At 44.7% G+C, this 21,692-nt stretch overlaps 1 protein-coding gene across 1 annotated transcript; it reads right to left on the bottom strand.

The window, feature by feature from the left end:
* Positions 1–4,714: 4,714 nt before the first annotated feature.
* On the bottom strand, positions 4,715–20,434 carry LOC135903782 (L-asparaginase-like). The gene is made up of 10 exons (XM_065434172.2): positions 19,986–20,434; positions 15,150–15,267; positions 14,402–14,513; positions 13,063–13,188; positions 11,923–12,006; positions 10,314–10,440; positions 9,207–9,319; positions 6,630–6,815; positions 6,074–6,187; positions 4,715–5,008 (listed from the first exon to the last, which is right to left on the bottom strand). Exons 1-10 carry the CDS (start codon positions 20,146–20,148, stop codon positions 4,895–4,897), a joined length of 1,257 nt encoding a protein of 418 aa, XP_065290244.1. The 5' UTR covers positions 20,149–20,434; the 3' UTR covers positions 4,715–4,894.
* Positions 20,435–21,692: the final 1,258 nt, after the last annotated feature.

The following is a 21,692-nucleotide window of genomic DNA, read 5'->3' as shown; positions in this document are numbered from 1 at the left end:
GTCACAAAAGGGCGGCGAACAACCATAATGTAAGCAACCTCACAAGCGGGTCTTTTGAAAAGCGCGAGAACTCATGCTGAATCATGGAGGAAGGAAACTGCTGAATATACGCCTTTTCTAGAACCGAAGACCACATTGAAACACCTAGTGTTGATGGCCTTCCCTCTGGCGCAGATGAATTCGTGTCCCCCAAGAACTCTTCAAAATTAGGCCCTGTATTAGGCCCTACTTCGACCTGTCCTTCAGAAATGAATGAGGAAATAATCAAACATCGAACACCTCCCGTGGGCATGTAGCGAGTTCAATTTTGACTCTTACATATAAGGAACAGTTTTGGGTGAGACAATTTCAAGGTTACACCAAGCCACTAATTTGACATTTAAAATATATATATATATGTATGCGCGACAATACTTGCCCATGCATCATGAATGTATTTTCTGCCATACGTTCACGCGTCTAACCTAGTTTCCGTAGTAATGAAACTCACCACCTGCCGTTTCACGCAAAAACCATGCTAATCATCAGTATTCTGTCATATTTCTACTTCGAGAAACCAGTGAAAATATCGAGTGTGACTTCAAATAATTATGGACGAATAAAACACAAGATATAAAATGTATAATGTTTTCCGCACCGCATTTGCTGATTGATTGATTGATTATTTCAAGACAATATATGATGACTGCGTGACGTACGTACAAGAGACAGATTTTCAGTAGACAACTTTCTCGTATTTGCCCGAGCCAGAAAATTCCCTGGGAGAAATCCGGTGACATTTCATTTATTCAGCCTTAAGAGCCCGAAGGCATTACATAAGGGGGGGAGTGGGGGAGGCGTACATCAGAGTTGCACAGTTTCATAAGAAAATAACATAAGAAAGTGCACATTGGTTGTAATAGGTACAAAAAAGAAAAAAAATTACAAGAAAGAAACGAACATATAAACAGTACCAACGAGGCGATAAACAAATATTAATAAGACCATTGTGGAGGCTGGAGGCTCTTAGGAGATATGGGGACTTCTTGCTGAGTAATCTTGCTTTTAGTGTGCCGGAGGAGGACACAATTTTGTTCCGTTCAACCACCACTTAAACTTCCGTCCAAATGGGTTCATAGCGGCCGTCACGAATAAAGGCGAATACCCAGCTTTTTTTCTTTTTTTTCGTCAGTGGTTGGCGATTGTCACTGGGGCGTACGTAATTCATATGACGTTTTGCCGCTTCTCAGTGCGCATTCATCGCTCTGCCGTTGCCGGGTCGTCGGCGACGGTAGGAGAACGTGCAAAATGGGCACACTCTGTGTATGGGCTGCCCAGCCATGAACAAGAAGTTCAGTATAGGTTGCCAACAAATATTTCACAAAAAAGAAAGCGAATACGCTGTTACAACGTGTCATTATTCATTGGTCTGCGGTAGCTAAATATGCGTCTACCTAAGCCCTCCTACCTTGAAGGTACACGATCGGTTCGGCGTTGCGGTCCATCTCGCGCTCTCCTCATTGCCGTCAGAAAAAAAGAAAACAATAAAAAATAAATTATGGGGTTTTACGTGCCAAAACCACAATCTAATTGTGAGGCACGACGTAGTGAGGACTCTAGAATAATTCGGACCAACTGGAGTTTTTTAACGTGCACCTAAATCGAGATTGTTAAATAAATAAATAAAAAAGGTACATAGGTGTTTCCGTGCACAAAAGTTCGGCGCAGCAGGTATTGTACAGTATGAGGGTTGACTCCGAAGTCTTTCTTTAGAGTCCGTTGGAGGACATCCCGAAATATGATGGAGGAAAGCGTGCTTTGCTCCGTTTGTCCCTAGCCAAGCTGCACTGAGCGACAGCGCGGATAATACTCCGGTATAAGCTCTCACTCCGTCCATGTTCCGTGGCCTCTATGCAGCTAATAAAATGGAACATTGTTTTATTTTCGGTGGAGCACGGCTAAACTATTCTTGCATTACACCTTTGGCCAGAACTCGTCTACGCTGAATATCCAAGTGTGCGAATAGCCGAAACGTGTCACGTGTATTAGGCGTGTTCTGCAACCGAACTCCTCTCGCGCTTCGATGATGATGATGATTTATTGGCATCTCCATCGGAACAGTAGTTGCATAGACTGCTTAAACTAATCAGGTAACCTATGCATGCTTATCACCCTATCATGCTGCCTATATATCTCTGCTCAATCTTTTCTCTCTACCTTAGAACCTCCATACCAAGTGTCATTTTTTAGCTGCACCAAATTATTAAAATTTTCCTGTGGGCACATAGCACAATTCTAATCATTGAGATAAATTACTTAATAAGGCGGCCATTACTCCTGCGATAAATGAAAAAAACTTATTTGAATAGCGTAATTACACTAATGAACTTTTTAATTGATTACCTTATAGCCCATATCTACATTTACGAGTTGTAGCCGGTGAGTTCGCAAGGCACTCGGTTCGAATTCTCAAAACTACACCACTTTCGAGATAATTTTCAAACGGTCCGACGAAATGCATTGTCGTTCCAGTTAGTTTTGTGCTTCAGTGCATGAAACGGCGTTTTCTTTACATGTTCCTAGTGGTGGGCAGCGCAACCCGGACGAAAGACAAAACGAAGTACGTGATACGAGCGCAGTCTTTGTCTTTCGTCCGGGTTGCCCTGCTCATCCCTAGGAACATGTTCAGTCACCAACTCGCGCAGCTTGCTGTGTCAATTCAGTTTTCTTTAAAAATAAGTGCAACAACAGTGCATCTTTACCGCAAGTTTGACGGCGCATATCTCGAAGTCGGTGCTGTGAAAATTTGTTCTAAGTTGATATACCTTGCAAACTCACTAGCTACAATTCGCATTATGAAATATCTTCCACAGAGTAAATAATTAAACTGTCCATTAGTGTAATTAAGTTAACTTTATAATCAAGCATTTTGATCTTTTGTGGAAGTAATGGCCGCCTCATCGAGTAATTTAGTGTAAGGGTTAAAATTGTGCTATCTGCTAAAGGCAATTTTAAAAACTTGGTGCAGCTAAAAAAAAGAAAACTATAGTATCGACGTTGCATAGTTACCTATGCCTATAACGGACGCGATCCTATTATAATCTCTTCCCTGTTCTTTTTTTCCACCAGTACACTAAACGTCCCTTGCTGATCTCGGCTACTGACTGGCGGATACTCCAATCTGCTTTGAATCCTATCACTTCTGGAAGGTTGACGTTAGCTACGGGTCTCATTAGGTGAAGACTCTCGCACTCCCTTAGAGTTATCTCTGGATTTTTACTGCAGCATACACATGCCTCATCCTGTAGCGAATACTTGCTCTAATCTTACTCAGCCAGCTCCGGCCTCAAATAGCAAGGCACAATCATTTGCGTTAATTTTCCTTTGATTTCTTTCTGGCCAAACTTGTAAATCTCCATGGTCTCCTATATTTCCATCCTTTGTATCGAATTTGCTGTTCCGCTTACTTTCTTTTTGGTGACTCCTGGTTGTCTGTTCACATTTTCCAGTACCCTGTACTTCGTTGCGAACTTTCTTGCCTCCCAGTCTAGCATTTTGCCTGTGTCACCTTAATCTTTTCTCACTTCCATAAAACCTATTTATCTACCTTGTACCTGTATTTATGCCTCTGGACACAGTTACAACGCCTCACAGTTGCTTATGCCTATGTACCTATACCGATGCCTCTGGGCACAGTGCGCCTTCTGGCGGCGACACTGAAGTTCACGCATACCCAGTGACACACATGGCCATGCGAATGGCCCACATTTTAGTGCGACACCTAGATAACTGGAAAGAAAACTCATCTGACAATGCAAACGATGCTGTTCGTATTGATATTCACATTAAGAATTCTGGCTGTGCTATGCAGACAGTGTAGACGTGCATAAAGGGTGTCTACATCTTGGACTATCCATCTCCCACTGAATAGAAGGCACCCAATGAAAAGATGCGTTATATGTAGAGGTAGCTGTCGTGAGCCAACGCTGTCCTAGGTGTGTTTGTGCCTTCCAAGAAAACGATCCCCTCACTCATTGCAAGTCCACGTCAGTGTAGCGCCTCACGAAGGCAGGGGTCATGTGAGGTGTTGTACCTGAAGCATGGCGGTGGGTTTCTTTGGGAGTACGCTGACAATTTGAACCTGTAACAGGTTATGAAGCTCAGAGGCTATGTGTCTTCGTACGCCCGAGAATGAATGCCAGTCACCAGTTTATCCTTATGATTCGTAACAATGTCCGGTAGGTCATTTAGGCCCTTCCCTTGCGTCAGTGGTCGCTTGACAGGAAATGCAAAAATGTTTATCGAAAGCAGTTTGGGGGCATTGCCACGCATCGATGTGGGACCATGTCATTTGCAGTGCTGCAAGGTCGTGCACGTAGAATACCTCTACCTGTCGACATCGTCAGGCATCCAGTCTTTTCTTCCCCCTGTGCAGAGTAGCAGGCTAGAGCACAGGAGCTCAGGCAGACCTCCTTTCCTTCAATAACATATATCTCTGTTTAACCTACGCTGACAGCAAGAAAGGAGCTGTCATACCCACAGTAATGTTTTAAAAATGTGCCCATTCGCAGCTGCAATAGAATAAACGTGGTGAGAATAAATATTCCAAGCTTGTCGCCTCACCCAAAGGTTTAGTCGAGGAGGGAACACGGCTGCCGACACTTCGTGAAAGATATCTGTAGAGCGTTTTACATTGTTTTATTAATTTCAGATTTCTCAGACAAGATGCAAGAAGTGTGTAAATACCTGTTTTTATTGTGACTCGCGGATATTTTTACAATATAGAGAGATCAATATATAGAGCAGTCTAAATAAAAGTATATAGAGATAAATGTATATAGAGCAACGTGCATGAAAAAATATGCACTAGACTTACTATACTGGTAATTTACTGAATTGTGAAAGCGAACGAGCATCAGCGAATGAACAGAGTCTTCCAAGGTCCCATCAGGTTGAGTATCTTGTACTGGTCTTCCCAGCTGTCACCTGGTCCGGTAGACAACTCACCGCGCAGGCTTTCCTGCAGCTTCTGAAACAACGAAAAAATAAAGTGTTGTTTGAACTTTTCCAACGGAACAATAAGTGCTGTAGTGCCCCTTCGGAACTCTTGCACGTAAGTATGTACTTACGATGGCATACTGTATACAATTTCGCTGGTGTACATGCCATGCTCGCGAGAACTGCTAGGAGAATTGTCCGATGAAGTTCGTGAAATGTATGTTGGAAATCGTGTAGAAGGTGACTTGGGTGCGTTATCTGAGTCGGAATTGATAAAATAATGGCGCTGCTATTCACTGCTGAACACAAATAAACTTTCGCTATCGTGGGTGAGAAAAGCGCCGAGTTCAAGTCGCTTGCCAGGTCAGGGGCCCGTTGAACCGAAAGGCCGGCTCTTCTCAATGTATAGATGAGTAGGCATAAAAGTTTATTTCGTTATTTGCTCGCGTTAGATGGAGGTCCCGGAACTCTTAGAGGAATACTGGCAAGCCTGAAAGTGGCCTAGAAGTTTGCTATAATAGCTTTTCAACGAGCCAGTTGTGGAATCGTATATTGTCTATTATTAGTTGTGGTATAGTCTATTGTAAATTATTGAAGGAATCCTGAAGCTGGTCACAACTTATGCTAGGGGTTCGAGGTGCACGACCTTGCCATTAACACAAGTCGAAAATGTCATGTCAGCACGAAATGTAATGGATGACCCGCTTACAGTAAAACACCATGCTGTACTGTTAAAGTTATGTATCATATATCTGAACCTTCTGACACATATGGCGGCTATATATGTCCTGGTAGTTATCTACGATGACAAAAGGCAACCTGGCTGAGGCTTCATGTATATACGGTGCTGTATCTGCATCGTGTGCAGTGAAGCTGCTTTGGGAAACGGTTATGAAGAATGCCTCGGAGGTGGTAGGCAGGCAAACAATAAACTTTAGGTCCTGAGAAGCGACTCCGAAACCCCCTTACGAGAGAGGAGCCGCCGCGGGTGTAGAAAAAAAAATACTATTAGAGAGGTGGTCGTTTTCGACGTAGGAATATGTTTGTCATCCCGGAGTACTTTCGCTTGGTTATTTCAAATTCGCTGTGGTGTTACCTTTTTCTTTTCCTCGAGAGTCCACTCGCTCTTGGAAAGAACGTAAGCCAGCTTCGTCAACGCTGCCTCCGGAGTCATGTCGGCACCAGGAATGACGCCAGCCTCGACCAGTGCCTGAATTTTTTTTTGAATTATGAAACATTACAAAATATCTGACATTGGTAGCCACTCAGATTCTGGCAGGCGAACACCCAGCACATGGCGGAGCGTTCTTTTTTTTTTTTCTTGCAAGATTTCCGTCGGTTTAAATGAGAGCTTTCCGTTGTAACACGTACGTTACTATATTCTGTCTCGTCACCCTTGTGCACTGCAAGGAATGACGCTGCGAGTCACGTCAGTCGATCATGAACGAGAACCATAAAGGATCGACGAGCGTGCCTCCTTAATCGAGCTCCCAAAACGTGGGCTCTACGTTCTTAATTTTTGGGCACCTTGCTACCTCCCCTCCTCTCTTTGTCTGCTGTAAGGTAACAACATCGAAGACGGCCCCCGGACTGCCCTATACCTTTGTTTATTCACTGTGCCCGAAAAATCAAACTGGCGGCAGCCAACTCACATTTCCCGTCTCGTAGGCGGGATCAACGGATCCATGCTGGCATTGGGAACAATTGAGGATGAGGACTCCGCGTTTAGCAGCGCTGCGGAGGGCATCCATGATATCCGTACGAGCCGTGGGCGCGTTGCCAGCCCCATAAGTCTGAAGCACGACGCCTGCAATGGGGGGTTTCAGGGACCACTCCACCTGGGCAAGCATAGTAGGATAGGGAGTGCTGAATGCAGTCTTCTACTTCCTTCGTCAGGCTTACCACAGTGGCTTCGTCAGGCTGCCACTACAGTCAGTGTACCACCAAATTAATCTGCTATGAACAGTTTGTCGGCGTCCAGCAGCATGAAGAGAAAGCGCTAGGTTATGAAATATTTTAAGATTCTGGCCTCATGCGTCATCCAAAGCCGCTGAAGCACTGTGAAGCTTCTAGGAAATAAAACTATGGTGCTGAATGCTCTCTGCACACTGTTGTGTGAGCACACGAGCACCTCTGGCTTACGGAGGCTATATATATAAAGTTACTTTCCCGCGTTCTCCCATACCGGAGTCGTAGGATCGTGTCACGTACACGTCAAGGCCCCCGCCTCTTTTTCTTCTCTCGTGTTTCCGTTTCGCGGCGCACTTCCGGTGACGGTCTCGCACGCGAGCCCGCGAGCTGATGCGTCTGTTTCGCTTCACTCTGTGCACGATCTTGCGAGCAGTGCGAGAGAACACCTGCGTTGATGTCTGGCTGCTTTTGCGAAATATAGATGGATAAGTGTGCGCACGTTTAGAAAAGCGTACCCGGCATATATGTATGGATCCTTATCGCGTCGTTGTACCACTGGCATGAAACTAGCGGTATGGTATGTCAGTACCACATGAACACTGGGGCAGACGCAAAATCATTTAAGATCATGAGCATGCTCTGGAACACGGTAGAAACTGATATTGATTCATTCCCACCCCACACCCGAGCAGTGGAATGCCGCGTTGACTAGCTCGGACCCTTGTGACCATGCAGCAACTGGTGCGGCGGGCCCGGGAGACAGCAAGAGCCGCAGAAACGCTGGACTGAGGGCGCTTTCCCGCACAAGCAGAAAGACATCTGCTTGTCCTTTTTTTTCTGAATAAATGTATTTCCTCCTCCTTTTCTCTGCGCACGCGACTGCACATGGGAACAAACAGACGAAACATTAGTACATCTCTTGCTACGGTACGAAGTAAAACGAGGACACGCAGGCATTCGGCTTGTGGGTTTTATTATTTCTCTATACTTTAATTTGTCTGTTAAAGCAAGAGATCAAATAACTTCTGTTGCCTTGAATAATTGACTCCCCGTGGTGTCGTAGTGGCTTTGGCGTTACGCTGCCGTAGGTGCGGGATCGGATCCCGGCCGTTGCGGCAGCATTTCGAGGGATGCTAAACGCAATAACGCCCGTGTACCATGAATTGGGTGAGCGTTAAGAACCCCAAGTGATTGAAATTATTTCGGAGTCCTCAACTGCGACGTGCCTCATAATAATCATGGTTATGGCATGGACAACTCCAGAATGTATTAATGTAAGCCTTGAATAATTCCCAAAGTCCCGTGTCATTGTCAGTGACGTCACCGCATTCTCAATTACGTAGGCGCACTTGTGCGAATGACGAGCTTATAGCGCGGCGTCTGCGAGAAGGGCGCACGGCGTTTGGTTTAAAATTTAAGCTGTTTTCGCAGCGCGTAGCGGTGTAATAGTTCGCGGACACAATCGTTAGAGCCCATTGTATGCAGTGAACTTGTCAGCTACAAATGGCCGGACTTGGTGAGGGGCTCGTTAAGGGGGCCTTCCGGGGTATTACATAGCGTGAAAGCAATTACGTCAATAAGAAAGGTCATCACAACAAACGAAGAACAGCAAAAAAGAGACAGCAAACGACAAAAACATAACGCTTGCATGAAAGGTCTTTTAAACATTTCGTACAATTGGGCACTTTGAAAAATAGAAGGGCCATGCGCGGAAATATTTGCGCCGTGGCAAGTCCATAGTGCACAGTCATGGAATAGCAGTGGTGAGCTTCAGCAAATTATGAAGGACGTTAGGCGTGCTAGTTTTATGGCGTCGGATCCTCCTATAGCCTGGTGCGACGATCGAAGTCTTATTTCCGTGGGCCAACGCTATATACGACCCATCCGCGCATCTTTTATATAAGCGAACCGATGCACTGCGTGTCAATGCGCGCCATTAGGGTTTCGCGTAATGTTAACATTCCTCGAATTCAGGCGCGACTGACCGTCCTGGGCTGTATGTCATGGAGTGGACGACAGGAGATTTTTGTTTTGTTTTACAGTGCATCTTTTAAGGGCTAGTTCCCACAGGATCGTGTCCGTGTGTGGACACAAAACCACGAAGATAGTGCAACGCCGGGCCGACTCGAGGCGACGGTGCAGTTCGCCATTAAGGGGCCCACATACTCGGCTTCACTGGTCATCCTTCTCCACATAGGGGAACTGCATAGAGTATTTTTGTCTGAGAGTGCGAAACAATGTGCCGTAATGGGGCATGGATTATACTGAAGGCCCTCGACTGCGTACATTAAGTAAATTTATGAAAGATGGCTGCTCACCAGTTCGGCAGTGATGCTGGGAAAGAGACGGAGTAGACCCACGTCGCGGTTCAGGGTATCGTGGGCGCGAAATTCCTCACCCTTTGGATCAGGGAGAATCAGGCGCCAAGTAACTGGGGAACAAAATAAAAAAAGGAGGGAAGTGGCGGCGAGGAGTTTACTTAGGCACGTTCTCAAAAAAAAAAAAAGTAAGCATGACTGGACTACGACCATCGAACACGTTCATAAAACGTACACTTTATCCGTATTATGTGTGTGTGTTGTCTTAGAAATGTTAGTCTCGCTGTTGGAAAGATGGATAACCAACCATTCGAGTAATTTGTGCGTAGACTCTTTAGACATGGAGATTTATTAAACTGATACGGCAAACATGAGAACAAATATCTGCCCCATGATGCGTCTGCAGAATTCTCGCGTCAGCTACATGTTCAATCCATTTTACAAGATTTCTTTTCATGTTGATCGGGGGCTTCGTCAGGTGGTGAAGCTTTCGAATGAGTAGTTCATACTTGTGTAGGTTAGTCGAGCAAAGCTTGAATGACGCATTAAAGGTTTTGCGCGCAGTCAACTGGGTACCAGCCAAATGTGCTAAATGCCGTGCAACTGAATGTTTTGAAGAACGGACGAAGGAGTAAATAAATAAATATTGTAACCTCTTATAGCAGGTTTCTGGAATGTCGCGCCACATGCCGGTTTAGTCTGAATCGGCACTGGACACTTAACTAGAGATGAGATTTTATGTCATGTGCAGTCATGTGCGGCAATATCATCAGCACGTTGCCATCATGACGATTTACAGAGGCACTTTCTCACGCATAGGTGACACCAAGACGAACTTGCGGTTATACGCCATTCAGGTGTGCAAATTGGAACATTAACCTTCGTAACGCGGTCTGTTGTGGAGATGTGCACAGGAACCAAGAGATCGAGATTACCTGGTCAAAAGATACAAAAGTGGATAAAGTAAAGACATACATATAAGCTACACCCCCTCCTTGACGGTAGCTGCGAATTTTTTCAAGTTAACATATTTTGCCGTGGTGCGGCAAATAAGCAAAATAAAGTTCGTTATCTCCATTACCGCAACAAAGTGGAAAGGTGACTCACTCTCGACGTTGACACCAAGGGTCACAAGAGGCGCCATATTGAATGACGCGAAGGCATCAAGGTGGGAAATGCTGAATTTGCTCACGCGGTTCCCACGGAAGAGTTGGTTGTGGAACATAAGTGTAACCTAGTGGAGATAGGCAAGAGGAAAACAAATGTAGAAACGTTCTTTTTAACAGGTTTTGACTTGGTTTACGCTATTAAGACGAAAATTTACAGCGTTAGCGAATTCTTGTTCCAAAGAATCATACGCGAGAAGCCCTCGAACCGAAGTTGAATGTGGCCTTTATACGAGCAATGCAAACCTATCATGACTTTTCAGTAGTTGGTACATTCAGAAACCATTTGCAAGTAGTGGTATGCGTAACGTTCTGGCTTTGCCATAAATAGAGTTTTTTTTTCATATAAAATAAGGTGGACACGTTTGCCAACAGCGGCATTGAGCTGCCTCACATTGAAATTCGACAGCCCCAATAAATACAAGCTTGTCCTTTCAGATTGTGAAACAAAGACTATATTGTTAAGAATAGTTAACTGTCCGTTGCAGTTATACTGATGGCTATATATTGTGTCCGGCTAACTAATTGATCTGATCTGACTTTCTAACCTTGAACTTAATGACAAATTTTATGTTACCCGTCATAAAGAGATATGGCGGGTGGCCACACCCAGAACAAATTATCTAAGGGAGAAGCTGTCACACACAATGCCAATGCTTCTAAATAAATATAATAATCTAGGCGTTGATATCACCCAAATAACGGCCCAACAACTGAGAGACTTGTATATGCATGATTTTTAAATTACTGGTTGAGTGTACATCCTCTCGGCTAGTATGTATTTAAAGTGTGTATATATGCTTCTGTATATGTGTGTGTGTGTGTGTGTGTGTGTGTGTGTGTGTAGGTATGCATACGAGTGTGTATGCATATACGGGTATATGAATGCATGTATTTGTGTATATATATGTGTGTATATAATGTTCAGCGGCGTATTCTTGTCTCATTTGTATTCACCACGAGAACCACACAAGCTACCCTAAGTATTTTTGGTTTAGTCACCAGTGGCTCTGTATGGATATGGGTGTGCATGTGTAAATGCGAGTATGTGGGTTGATGAGAGTATATACGAGTATGTGTATATATATGTATGTGTACATATGTGTATGTGTATATATGTATGTATGATGCATATGTGCTTGCATGTATGATGTTGCCGAATATTCTGTAGAGGGGGCTGCGGGCCCCGTCAAGCTGCCTACTGGAGCAGCTTTTACTTGCAGCCTCCTCCATCGAGTAGATGGAAATAAAGCTATTGTATTGTATTGAATGTGCACTGCACAATGAAAAACATGCTGCATGGCGCGTAACAAAAAACGCAGTGTTGCTGTCGCGAATATACAACATGGTCGTAGTGAGACTCGTGCGTCTTTCAAGTCATACGTAATCACCTTGTTGGCTTTTTTCTAGCTACACCACTCGAAACTAGAGCCAGAGTGCATCGTTGGCGAAAGTCACATTAACAGCATATTACACATTAAATACAAGCATTACTAGCTTTAATGATAGTGTTAGTACAAAAGCGAGACACTGGTACTTATACGGCTCACTTCAGGCACGACGTAGTTCCCAGCTATTATGAGGGCGTTCAGCAGGTTCTCTCTTCCATCGCTTCGGGGCTCGAAGACTGGTATCTGCATGGGGAAGAGCATATAGGAACGAAAGTTTATCTACCAAAGCTTTATTTAAAGCGAGACTGAGAGAGGCATCACATAGAGACTTGAAATCACATTAGAGTGGGGAATTATTATTCGTTAAGAAAACCGCACATGCCTTTCTCTTAGCAGAAGGGAAGATTATTACTGAAATAAAAAACGGCGAGCCATATGTACGTACAATAATTCATGCAAGTTGGACAGGTACCATTATTTTCAATCAATCAATCAATCAATCAATCAATCAATCAATCAATCAATCAATCAATCAATCAATCAATCAATCAATCAATCAATCAATCAATCAATCAATCAATGCGGTTTAAGCTTTTATGCTATTTTCTAAGATTACATTTGTTGAATACGTTGTAGCGTGCGAAATCAGCGCTATTATTCGAGTAAGTGATCATTTCAGATGAAGCGGTGATAATTGCGATAACATGAAAGCATCGTGGAGTCTACGCACATGGGTTTTCTATAGAAGTCGTGCCATCCCTTCCGCAAGTCATCATATCTTTCTTTTTATTCTTAGTGACAAGATTACAGGGCTGCTTTGTAAACCTAATGATTTTTTGTTTCAAGAGAAAATTTGTTGCCTGAAAGGCTGTATTTTTGTAATAGCGCCGACGAGAATCGTAGGCTATGAATAATGAAATGTGGGTTTCTTAACAAGGATGTCCCTCGAGGCAAAATGGCACATGGAAGTATTTAATTGACACACAACACTCGTAGGAGTGAGCAGTGTAGGATAGTTCGCAACGCATGGTTGGACGGCTCTGAAACGTACGAAAAATAATTCTCAAAAACATGTTTTCATACAGTTTAAAACATTTGGCATGTCTCCAAAAATAGCACTTCCTGCATTTGTTCACTACCAAAAAAATGTACTAAAAGAATTTTTCATAGCTTTTTTCGCGAGAAGCGTGGCTTTTAAATGGGAATGTAACGGGGAAAGCATAGTGAACACTGCTCTAACGTATTGATGCGCTCAATATTAAAAAAGAAATTAATACATATTTTGTATGGAAAGCGTACCTGGGAGCCGGTGACGACGACCGATTTCCCGAGGTTTTCCAGGAGAAAGGAGAGTGCAGAAGACGTGTACGCCATAGTGTCCGTGCCGTGGAGCACGATGAAGGCGTGGTAAGAGTCGTAGTATTTCTGTGCGGAACAAGAGTTGTACGCTAATGTGGAGAGAAAGAATGGAACAAACGCGCGAACGGCAATACGACGCTCAAAGCAATATGCTAAGAAGAGTCGCTTTGAAAATGAACAAAGGTTGAGTATAGTTCGAGTAGTAGTAGTAGTAACTTTAGAAAGAAAGAGAAGTTAGCCCCAGCTTGTGCGCTGGGGTCGAACTCCGCCTTCTACTCTGCAATCTGCACATGTGTAAGGGGGACGAAAGACGGATGTAGGATGACGACAAGAATTTTGGTGCGATTATGCTAGTCGTCAACACAGCAGCATATTTGAACTCTTCACTCTCAGATGACCTTAGTTTGGTTCTTCCGTCCCCACCCGAGATATATTGCAATAACAGTACGAGCCGCGCTACAATTTTAACATGGCACATGATTGACAATGACTGAGAATTAGCGTGCACTGATCTAATTGACATTTGCGAGGAAATAGAGAAAGAAAAAAAACGCTAGCAACCAGCAAGCCAGGCAAAGTGAAGCCGAAGTCTAATGTTACATAGAATCAGAAAAATTTTCTTGCTTATTTAGTGCTGCGATTTGCTGGGCATGTTGGTAAACTGAAAGCATATTTACCGCCAGCAAACAAGGACGGGGGGGAGACGACCCTACAATGCGTGGTGTTGTTTCCCTTCCATCCTTGTTTGCTAGCGCTAAATATGCTTTATTTAGCGCATCTGTTGGTAAATTATTGAGCATATTTCCGCGAGCTGCAAAAAAAAAAAAATACAGGCGTGAGAAACCTTTAGTACAGCTTTGTCGAAATGCGGCACATTCAGAAGCGAGGCGACACTGAAGTAGGTATCTATTTGCATTGGTGATTGTTTACCCGTTTTGCAGAACTTGCGCTTTAAATGCATTACCATGTTTTATAGATATCCCTGGCTACAGTCGCTCATCAACAACTAGATGGATGCGCGGGAATTAGCCTCATGTAACTAACTGCGCGTCGTTAGGCGAAATGCACCTCCTTTATTTTGATTAAAAGTTGACGATAATGGTGTCATTTCTGAAGTGAGCTCAACTGAGGAGGCAGAAGGCACCGTCATACACTCAGAATCGTGTCACCGCACGACAGGACTAAGAAAAGGTTCGCCATAAACAAGATGACTTAAAGCAAAAATGCGAAACCGTGACCCACAAGAAAATGAGATACAATGGCTGTGGTTTAAATGTACCTTTATGTCTTTAGCGATCTGCAGCCAGTCGTCCATGGTGGCGTTGGAAGAGTCCAGCAGAGGACTGTACTCGGAGATCGTGTAGATCACTCGTCGTGGATCGCCAGTAACGCTGCGCGATAAGGCAAAATTCACAACGGTAGTTTCGGTAAAACAAGGCCACACGGTTGTACAGTTTTTCAATGAAAAGAGGAATATGAAGGCGAACTGTGGACAGCAGTGAGAACCATTAAGTATATCCCAAAAGGAGACATGCAAAATGAGTGCTCAAGCACCCTCGAGCATCACTTGAACAAAAGTTTAATCCGCTGACACTTCAGGAACTGGATTTTGGAGAATCCAAATATTGATCGACTACGCATAATTTTCACGGGCGTCGAGTGCGAAGTAGGTATAGTACGAGGGAGTGTGACGACCGGGCAGTCACGCTGGGTTTGAATGTGGAATGAACAAAGATGCAATGAATAAGGGCTAAGAACGTTCTGTACACATTGTGTGACGTAACCGATATGATGGTGCGCGATTTTAGATTTCAGTTTCGGGACTTCTCGAAGCACCTTCAGCTTATCTTGTCAAGGCGTAGATGCCCGGCATCTGTCGCACAGAGCGAAGTTTTAGATTCGATGGGGAGCTTCACTTGCTGCAAACTCGAATGATTAAGGGCGACAAGAAATACGCGCAGAACATTATAAAATGGTCTTGCAAGAATGTACTTGAAATTACTTTCTATTAGCGAGAATCAACTCACGGCAGGACCAGCGGAGGCTTCTCACAGTCACCGAAGTGCTCCTTGGCATACTCGGCATCGTGAAGCTGTGGAAACTCACGCAACCGCTTGTCCAGTATTCCTGGCGCCGGCTTGAGAACTGCGAGTCACAAGTGAGCATGCAGTGCTTCGGCGCATGCCCAGTTACGTTACGTGTTAGCCACGTGTTGTTGGGGTGTTAGCTACTCCCCCGCAGGAAGTAACGAAGACGACTCAGTAGAATATCAAAGAGTATAGCTGGAAATGTGTAATGGTAGGACATACGGTGGCGGGAACCAACGAACCAGCTCCGCAAGAGAACGCAGCCAAATGTCTATTACGCCACTACATGCTTTCGGGGCCAATACGTCGAAGGAGAATTGTGGCATTGAAAGACATGGGACAATTTTGACCCTCAATTCAATAATTTTTATTACGATAGCGCCAATGGATAGTCGCTTAGAGCGTTTATATGGTGTTTGATATCAAGAGGGCACAAAACGTCGCCTGAGGACTAATACTCTCTTTCAATAGAATAAACGCCAAAAGTGAGAGCACACAAGAAGAAAAACAGACAGGACAAGCACTTTGTCCTGTCTGTTTTTCTTCTTGTGAACCGTCACTTTTGGCGCTTATTTTATTGAAAGTTATGCACCAACTAGCCCCACAATGTTTTACTGCTAGTACTCTCGTTCAGCGCCGTGCAATTGCGACACCCAGTTTTCTTTTTTTTTTTTTGCGGAAAGCATCAATGATATGGCTAGACGATCACCAGCAGTCCGTCCAGAATGTGCAAGTGACAAGTGCACGAAAAAGGCTATTCTTGGAAGACGTTATCGGTGGTCAACCTCCCGAGAACGTCGCCAATGCTAGCATTGTGTCAAGCCAGGAGAAGTTATCAGTGAGGTCATCAGTGAGGCTTGGCATGGCTCAGGATGCATCTAGGACAGCGACCACTACGCTCTCTTGTTAGTCGTCGAGTGAGTCCATTTACAGAAAAAAAAATTGAAGCACGTTTGCAAAATCTTAACTGGGAAAACTGTAAGAACTTCCCAAGGCACGCCGCGCCATTCAACACAATCGCTATAAATAAAGAAGCTACAATATCGCTAGCGAGAAATGCATTTCAAGCATCGCTGAACTCCAGCGCTCATGCACGAGTACACCAAAACAGCAATTTGTTATAAGCAGAAAATCTCTCAAGCAGTAGTTTTTTTTTTTCCGAAACGGGCACCAACTGGCATAAACAGAGGTCTAGTAAAACCCAGAGGAATTGTTTTTATCTCCAAGGTCACTTAACAACCAGCGCGCACGCTATACAGTCGAACAGACCGGATGACGGCCGAGTGAAATAACAACGGCACCGCGCCACACGGGGAACGCATCGCTCAAAGAGGAGTCCCGACGACAGGATGCAGACAAAGGGAGGGTGCGGGGAGGCGTTCCGTCTCATTCAGCCGGGCCCTTGCCACCGGTTCTTGCTGACGTTACGATTCTAAGAGCCGAGTAGCGGCAGCAAACGACGAACACTGATGCACGCTTCGGGGAAAACAATAAATACGGGAGCGGAAATGAGTTTCCATAGCAACTACGTTACAGTAGCTGCAGGCCACAGAGGAAGGTAACAAACGAGCTCAGACTTGGAACTGTTAAAAAACGAAACAAAAAGCATACAATTACACACAGACATATATACATACATATATATGTACACAGACATAAAGATGTGTATGCGTGTATGTGTATGTAACAGCCATATATATCTATGTGCACAATAACAACAGAAGGATAAACATAGAACCGAGAGCCACAACATGATTTGCTACATAATTTTTATTTTGGCTTGATTGACACTATCATCATCATCATCATCATCATCATCATCATCATCATCATCATAAGCAGCAGCAGCAGCAGTTTAGTTACGCCCACTGCAGGGCAAAGGCCTCTCCCATACTTCTCCAACTACCCCGGTCATGTACTAAATGTGGCCATGTCATCCCTACAAACTTCTTAATCTCATCCGCCCACCTAACTTTGTGCCGCCCCCTGCTACGCTTCCCTTCCCTTGGAATCCACTCCGTAACCCTTAATGACCATCGGTTATCTTCCCTCCTCGTTACATGTCCTGCCCATGTCCATTTCCTTTTCTTCATTCCAACTATGATGTCATTAACTCGCTTTTTTCCCTCACCCAATCTGCTCTTTTCTTATCCCTTAACGTTACACCCATCATTCTTATTTCCATAGCTCGTTGCGTCGTGCTCAATTTCAGCAGAACCCTTTTCGTAAGCCTCCAGGTTTCTGCCCCGTAGGTGAGTACTGGTAAGACACAGCTATTATACACTTTTCTCTTGAGGGATAATGGCAACCTACTGTTCATGATCTGAGAATGCCTGCCAAACGCACCCCAGCCCATTCTTATTCTTCTGATAATTTCCGTCTGATGATCTGGATCAGCGGTCACTATCTGCCCTAAGTAGATGTATTCTCTTACCACTTCCAGTGCCTCGCTACCTATCGTGAACTGCTGTTCTCTTCCGAGACTGTTAAACATTACTTTAGTTTTCTGCAGATTAATTTTTAGACCCACTCTTCTGCTTTGCCTCTCTAGGTCAGTGAGCATGCATTGCAATTGGTGCCCTGAGTTACTAAGCAAGGCAATATCATCAGCGAATCACAAGCTACTAAGGTATTCTCCATGAACTCTTATTCCTAATTCTTCCCAATCCAGGTATCTGAATACCTCCTGCAAACACGTTGTGAATAGCATTGGAGAGATCGTATCTCCCTGCATGATGCCTTTCTTTATGGGGATTTTGTTGCTTTCTTTATGGAGGACTACGGTGGCTGTGGAGCCGCTATAGATATCTTGCAGTATTTTTACGTACGGCTCGTCTACACCCTGGTTCCATAATTCCTGCATGACTGTTGAGGTTTCGACTGAATCGAACGCTTTCTCGTAATCAATGAAAACTATATATAAGGGTTATATTCCCCGCATTTCTCTATCACCTGATTGATAGTGTGCATACGGTCTATTGTCGAGTAGCCTTTACGGAATCCTGCCTGGTCCTTTGGTTGACAGAAGTCAAAGGTGTTCCTGATGCTATTTGCGATTACCTTAGTAAATACTTTGACACTATATGTGTGTACAAACTGAAATCCAATGATCAAGCTTGACAAGGTCTCCATCGCCAAACATTGGCAAACAGGGCAGGCTATAAATACAGGACATGAGCAAAACAAAAGGTAAAAGCGTGTAGAAGTCAGGTGTCGCACTTAGAAATAGAAATAAGCTAACCGATTAAATGAGTAAAAAAAAAAGATCATATTAACCACTCGTTGTGCTGCAAAGACTTGTACACGGAAACAAATGCACGTATAAACGCCGACACCACACTGAATCGCGCATCGTTTCACGATTCCAAGATAGCACAAAAAGAGGTTCCTTTCTTTTCTGAAAGAATGAATGGTGGCTTCACGCACTCGCTTTGTTCTTATTCTCAAATGAAAGACCTCTATATTCTTAAGTTCCCCAAGCCTTCTCCTTTGATAGAACCCCATTCTCCAAATCTGACTGTAGCGTCTAATCCACTGTATCGGCAGTGCACTGCAAGGTTTAACCGGGGCGTCGTGGTGGATTCATGCAAACTGTCCTATAATTGCCAATCTTCCTAACGCGAACTGGTAAACTTACCGCCAACGTTTCTCGGCACCTGCCGACTATAGATGTGCGGTTTGGTTCGCAACGCGCAGTAATGCGTGATGAGCATTCGGCAATGTTGCAAGTAACTTTGCGACGAATTGCTTACTATAGATTTCTCTTCCTTTCACAATAAGCAAAATAAGGGATATTAGTCGCTTACAAAGAGTGATGTTTCATACATTGGGTAATGTGAGCAAGAAATACGCAAGGGTACCGTAAGGATCGACAGTTAACACCCGACTTCGTGACCGCAATCTTTTTCTTTAGCAACATGTGATGACTCGAGCCTTCGTCATTCAAGAGATTTGTTGCTAGCCAATTTTCAATTTGCGAACTTAGTGGTAAAACACGGAAATTTCTCGTAGCCACACAATCGTAATTAAATAGCATGCAGGGTATGTTAGTTAATGCAAGATTGTATATTTTGGGCTATTATAAAGCTTTGAACACCGATCTTGGTGCCATCGTGTCTTAGACAGTGAACCATGAAGGTTCCGGATATACGAATATGCCTGTGCCGATTCTGTCAGCTGCAGTCTGAGCAAAAAAGAGTGTTTACTGCTGTCTGATAGTGGGCAGACGTACTTTAACCTGTGCGGGCGCAACAAGAATTATGTACAATGGGCGGCTGGGAAGCAAACACACTTAGTGTGTCGATTAATGATCAAATGGATCCTGAGGTTAGAACCAGTTTACAAATGAACCATAAATTAGAAAGCAGGTTACTTTAAGCCATTGTCTCGAACATGCAGTTCAGTAGGAGAAACACTAAGCCCAAATAAAACGATAGGAAAGTATAGTATATTTACTTCAGAGAAAAATGAGAGGTAAAACGGCGGCAACGTAACTCATTTTTGGGCAGACACCTAACAAAATAGCAAAAAGAGAATGAAAGCATTACACACGCAAGCTAACACACGCAAGCTAACACACGCCACAAATACTGTAACTCGGTTCGAGTATATTGCCCCGGGCAGACTGATAATCGTTTCGCGCAAGAAAAATTGGGAGACAACTGGTTTTGAAAGCAGTGACGTTGACAGCTTGACAAACGTGCGAGCAGAAACAGCAAAGGCGCCGTCCCGCGCGCTCTCAACTGGAAACTACAGCAGCGGGCCGTTCGAACAAACCTCCGTCTTTGTCCTTGACCATGCCGATGGTCCCTCCGGTGTAGATGACCAGCACGAATGCCTCGTCGTTGGTGGCGAATTTGCGCCACGCCTCGTCATCGTCGGTCAGGGAGTGCAGTGCCTTGGGCACGTACGAGGCGTCCATCGGAGAGACAGCAGCCATGGCGGAGACCAGAGGAGCAGCAGCTGGCAGCGGCAACACGTCGGCACAGGAGCAGCAAGTGGCGCGACAGCTGGTTTCTTGCGGTTATGTATACAGGCAACACCTCCCTATAGGTCCCGTGCACGGACCCGCCCCTCTGCTGAAGACGATACGGCGCGTTGTTTACTTTGCCACCGGCCTGGGCGAAGATAGGCGACGGGGCGTCGGCACCAGTTCCTTGTTTTGCTTTTGCTTCACGCTCTGTTGTACAAAATGTACGGCTGCAGAAGCGACGCATGGCATACGCCGCCGAAATCAGCTAATGGGGGAGGGGAAAGGCGGGCGAGGAGGAGCCGAGGGCCCTCCGCACGCGGTGATGCGGTGAAGCTCTCGAAATTCCATAACACTCTCACTTTTGGCGCAGATTTGGAGAGCCGCTTTCTACGAATGTTTGCGCCGATCGCATGACGTGTCATCGACAGTGATAGGCTTCACTGCCATTCGTTCAGACGCCGACCGGAAGCAGATGACTACCCTGACGGCGTGGCTTGGTAAAACTTAAGCAAATACCACGCACTGTGGGAATCGTTGTACGCAAAGCTTTCATGAGCCAGAAAGGCAACATGGTACATTACAACAAGAGACGAACTGCAGATTTCAGTGAGGAACACGTTCCCCAGCCACCACGTTCAGCACTAAAACACGTTCAATCTCAAGACACGACGTGCTTGACTTTCTAGACACGCGTCACGACGCCACAGTACGATGAGAAACGCTCAGCAAAGTTCGGCGACCGTCGCGTCCCGTAACGTTTAGTTTATCGTCATCGTCAGCTAGAAGATGCGCACGCCGTCACACACACACACAAAAAAGTTATCATGCCTAACATCACTCGGGTCCCTAACATCACTTCTCTCCCAAGTCATCGACGACATCTTGAACTCTACGTAGCGCAAGCTCACTACCTCATAGCAGTCCCAGACCAATGGCATCACTAAGCGACTGAACTGGACCACCCCCGACAACTGTGAAGTACGTATCACCCGACCACCGTGACTCTAATATTGCACTACCATATTCGTCACGTTCGCTTAGAACTTTTCACGAAAATGCCGGTTATTCTCAGTTCTATATCTTGTTACCTCAGGTTTCTGCAATTCTGTGCAGACATTTGCGACATGATACCGTGCACGCAACAACAAATCGACCGCACTATTCCCTTCACACATATTGTGGGCAGTAAAATATAGCTTAGGCGAGAACGCTTAACATATGTCTCCCAGTTATATGTTGGATTCTCTTCTTTCACGAGTTTACCTTGATGCGAAGTCAGAGTATTTTTTTTATGGAATTTACTTTTTTCGCAGTGACGGGGCTTATTGATAGCTTTGTTTTACGGTGCAACGAAATTCGGGGCTTTTCAGCCTTTTGAGCCTTATTCGCCTTTTATCGCTCCTTCATTCCGCAAGAACAGCCGGAAATACAAGCAAAGATAAACGAGAAACCCTATAACCACAAGTACGTTTCTATTTAGTGGTCGCTTACAATAACAGAAGGGTTTATCG

The sequence above is a fragment of the Dermacentor albipictus genome, chromosome 4 (genome assembly GCF_038994185.2).
Source record: "Dermacentor albipictus isolate Rhodes 1998 colony chromosome 4, USDA_Dalb.pri_finalv2, whole genome shotgun sequence".
Lineage (NCBI taxonomy): Eukaryota > Metazoa > Arthropoda > Arachnida > Ixodida > Ixodidae > Dermacentor > Dermacentor albipictus.
This window is presented reverse-complemented; position numbering and strand designations above follow the sequence as displayed.

What these genes read in the sequence shown, in the direction of transcription:
- LOC135903782 (XM_065434172.2), bottom strand. Translation starts at nt 20,148, where the DNA reads ATGGCTGCTGTCTCTCCGATGGACGCCTCGTACGTGCCCAAGGCACTG. An exon ending in CCAGCATCACTGCCGAACTG is followed by an intron (nt 6,816 to 9,206) that starts GTGAGCAGCCAT and finishes ATGCTTGCCCAG; the next exon opens with GTGGAGTGGTCCCTGAAACC. An exon ending in CTCTCGAGGAAAAGAAAAAG is followed by an intron (nt 5,009 to 6,073) that starts GTAACACCACAG and finishes TCGTTGTTTCAG; the next exon opens with AAGCTGCAGGAAAGCCTGCG.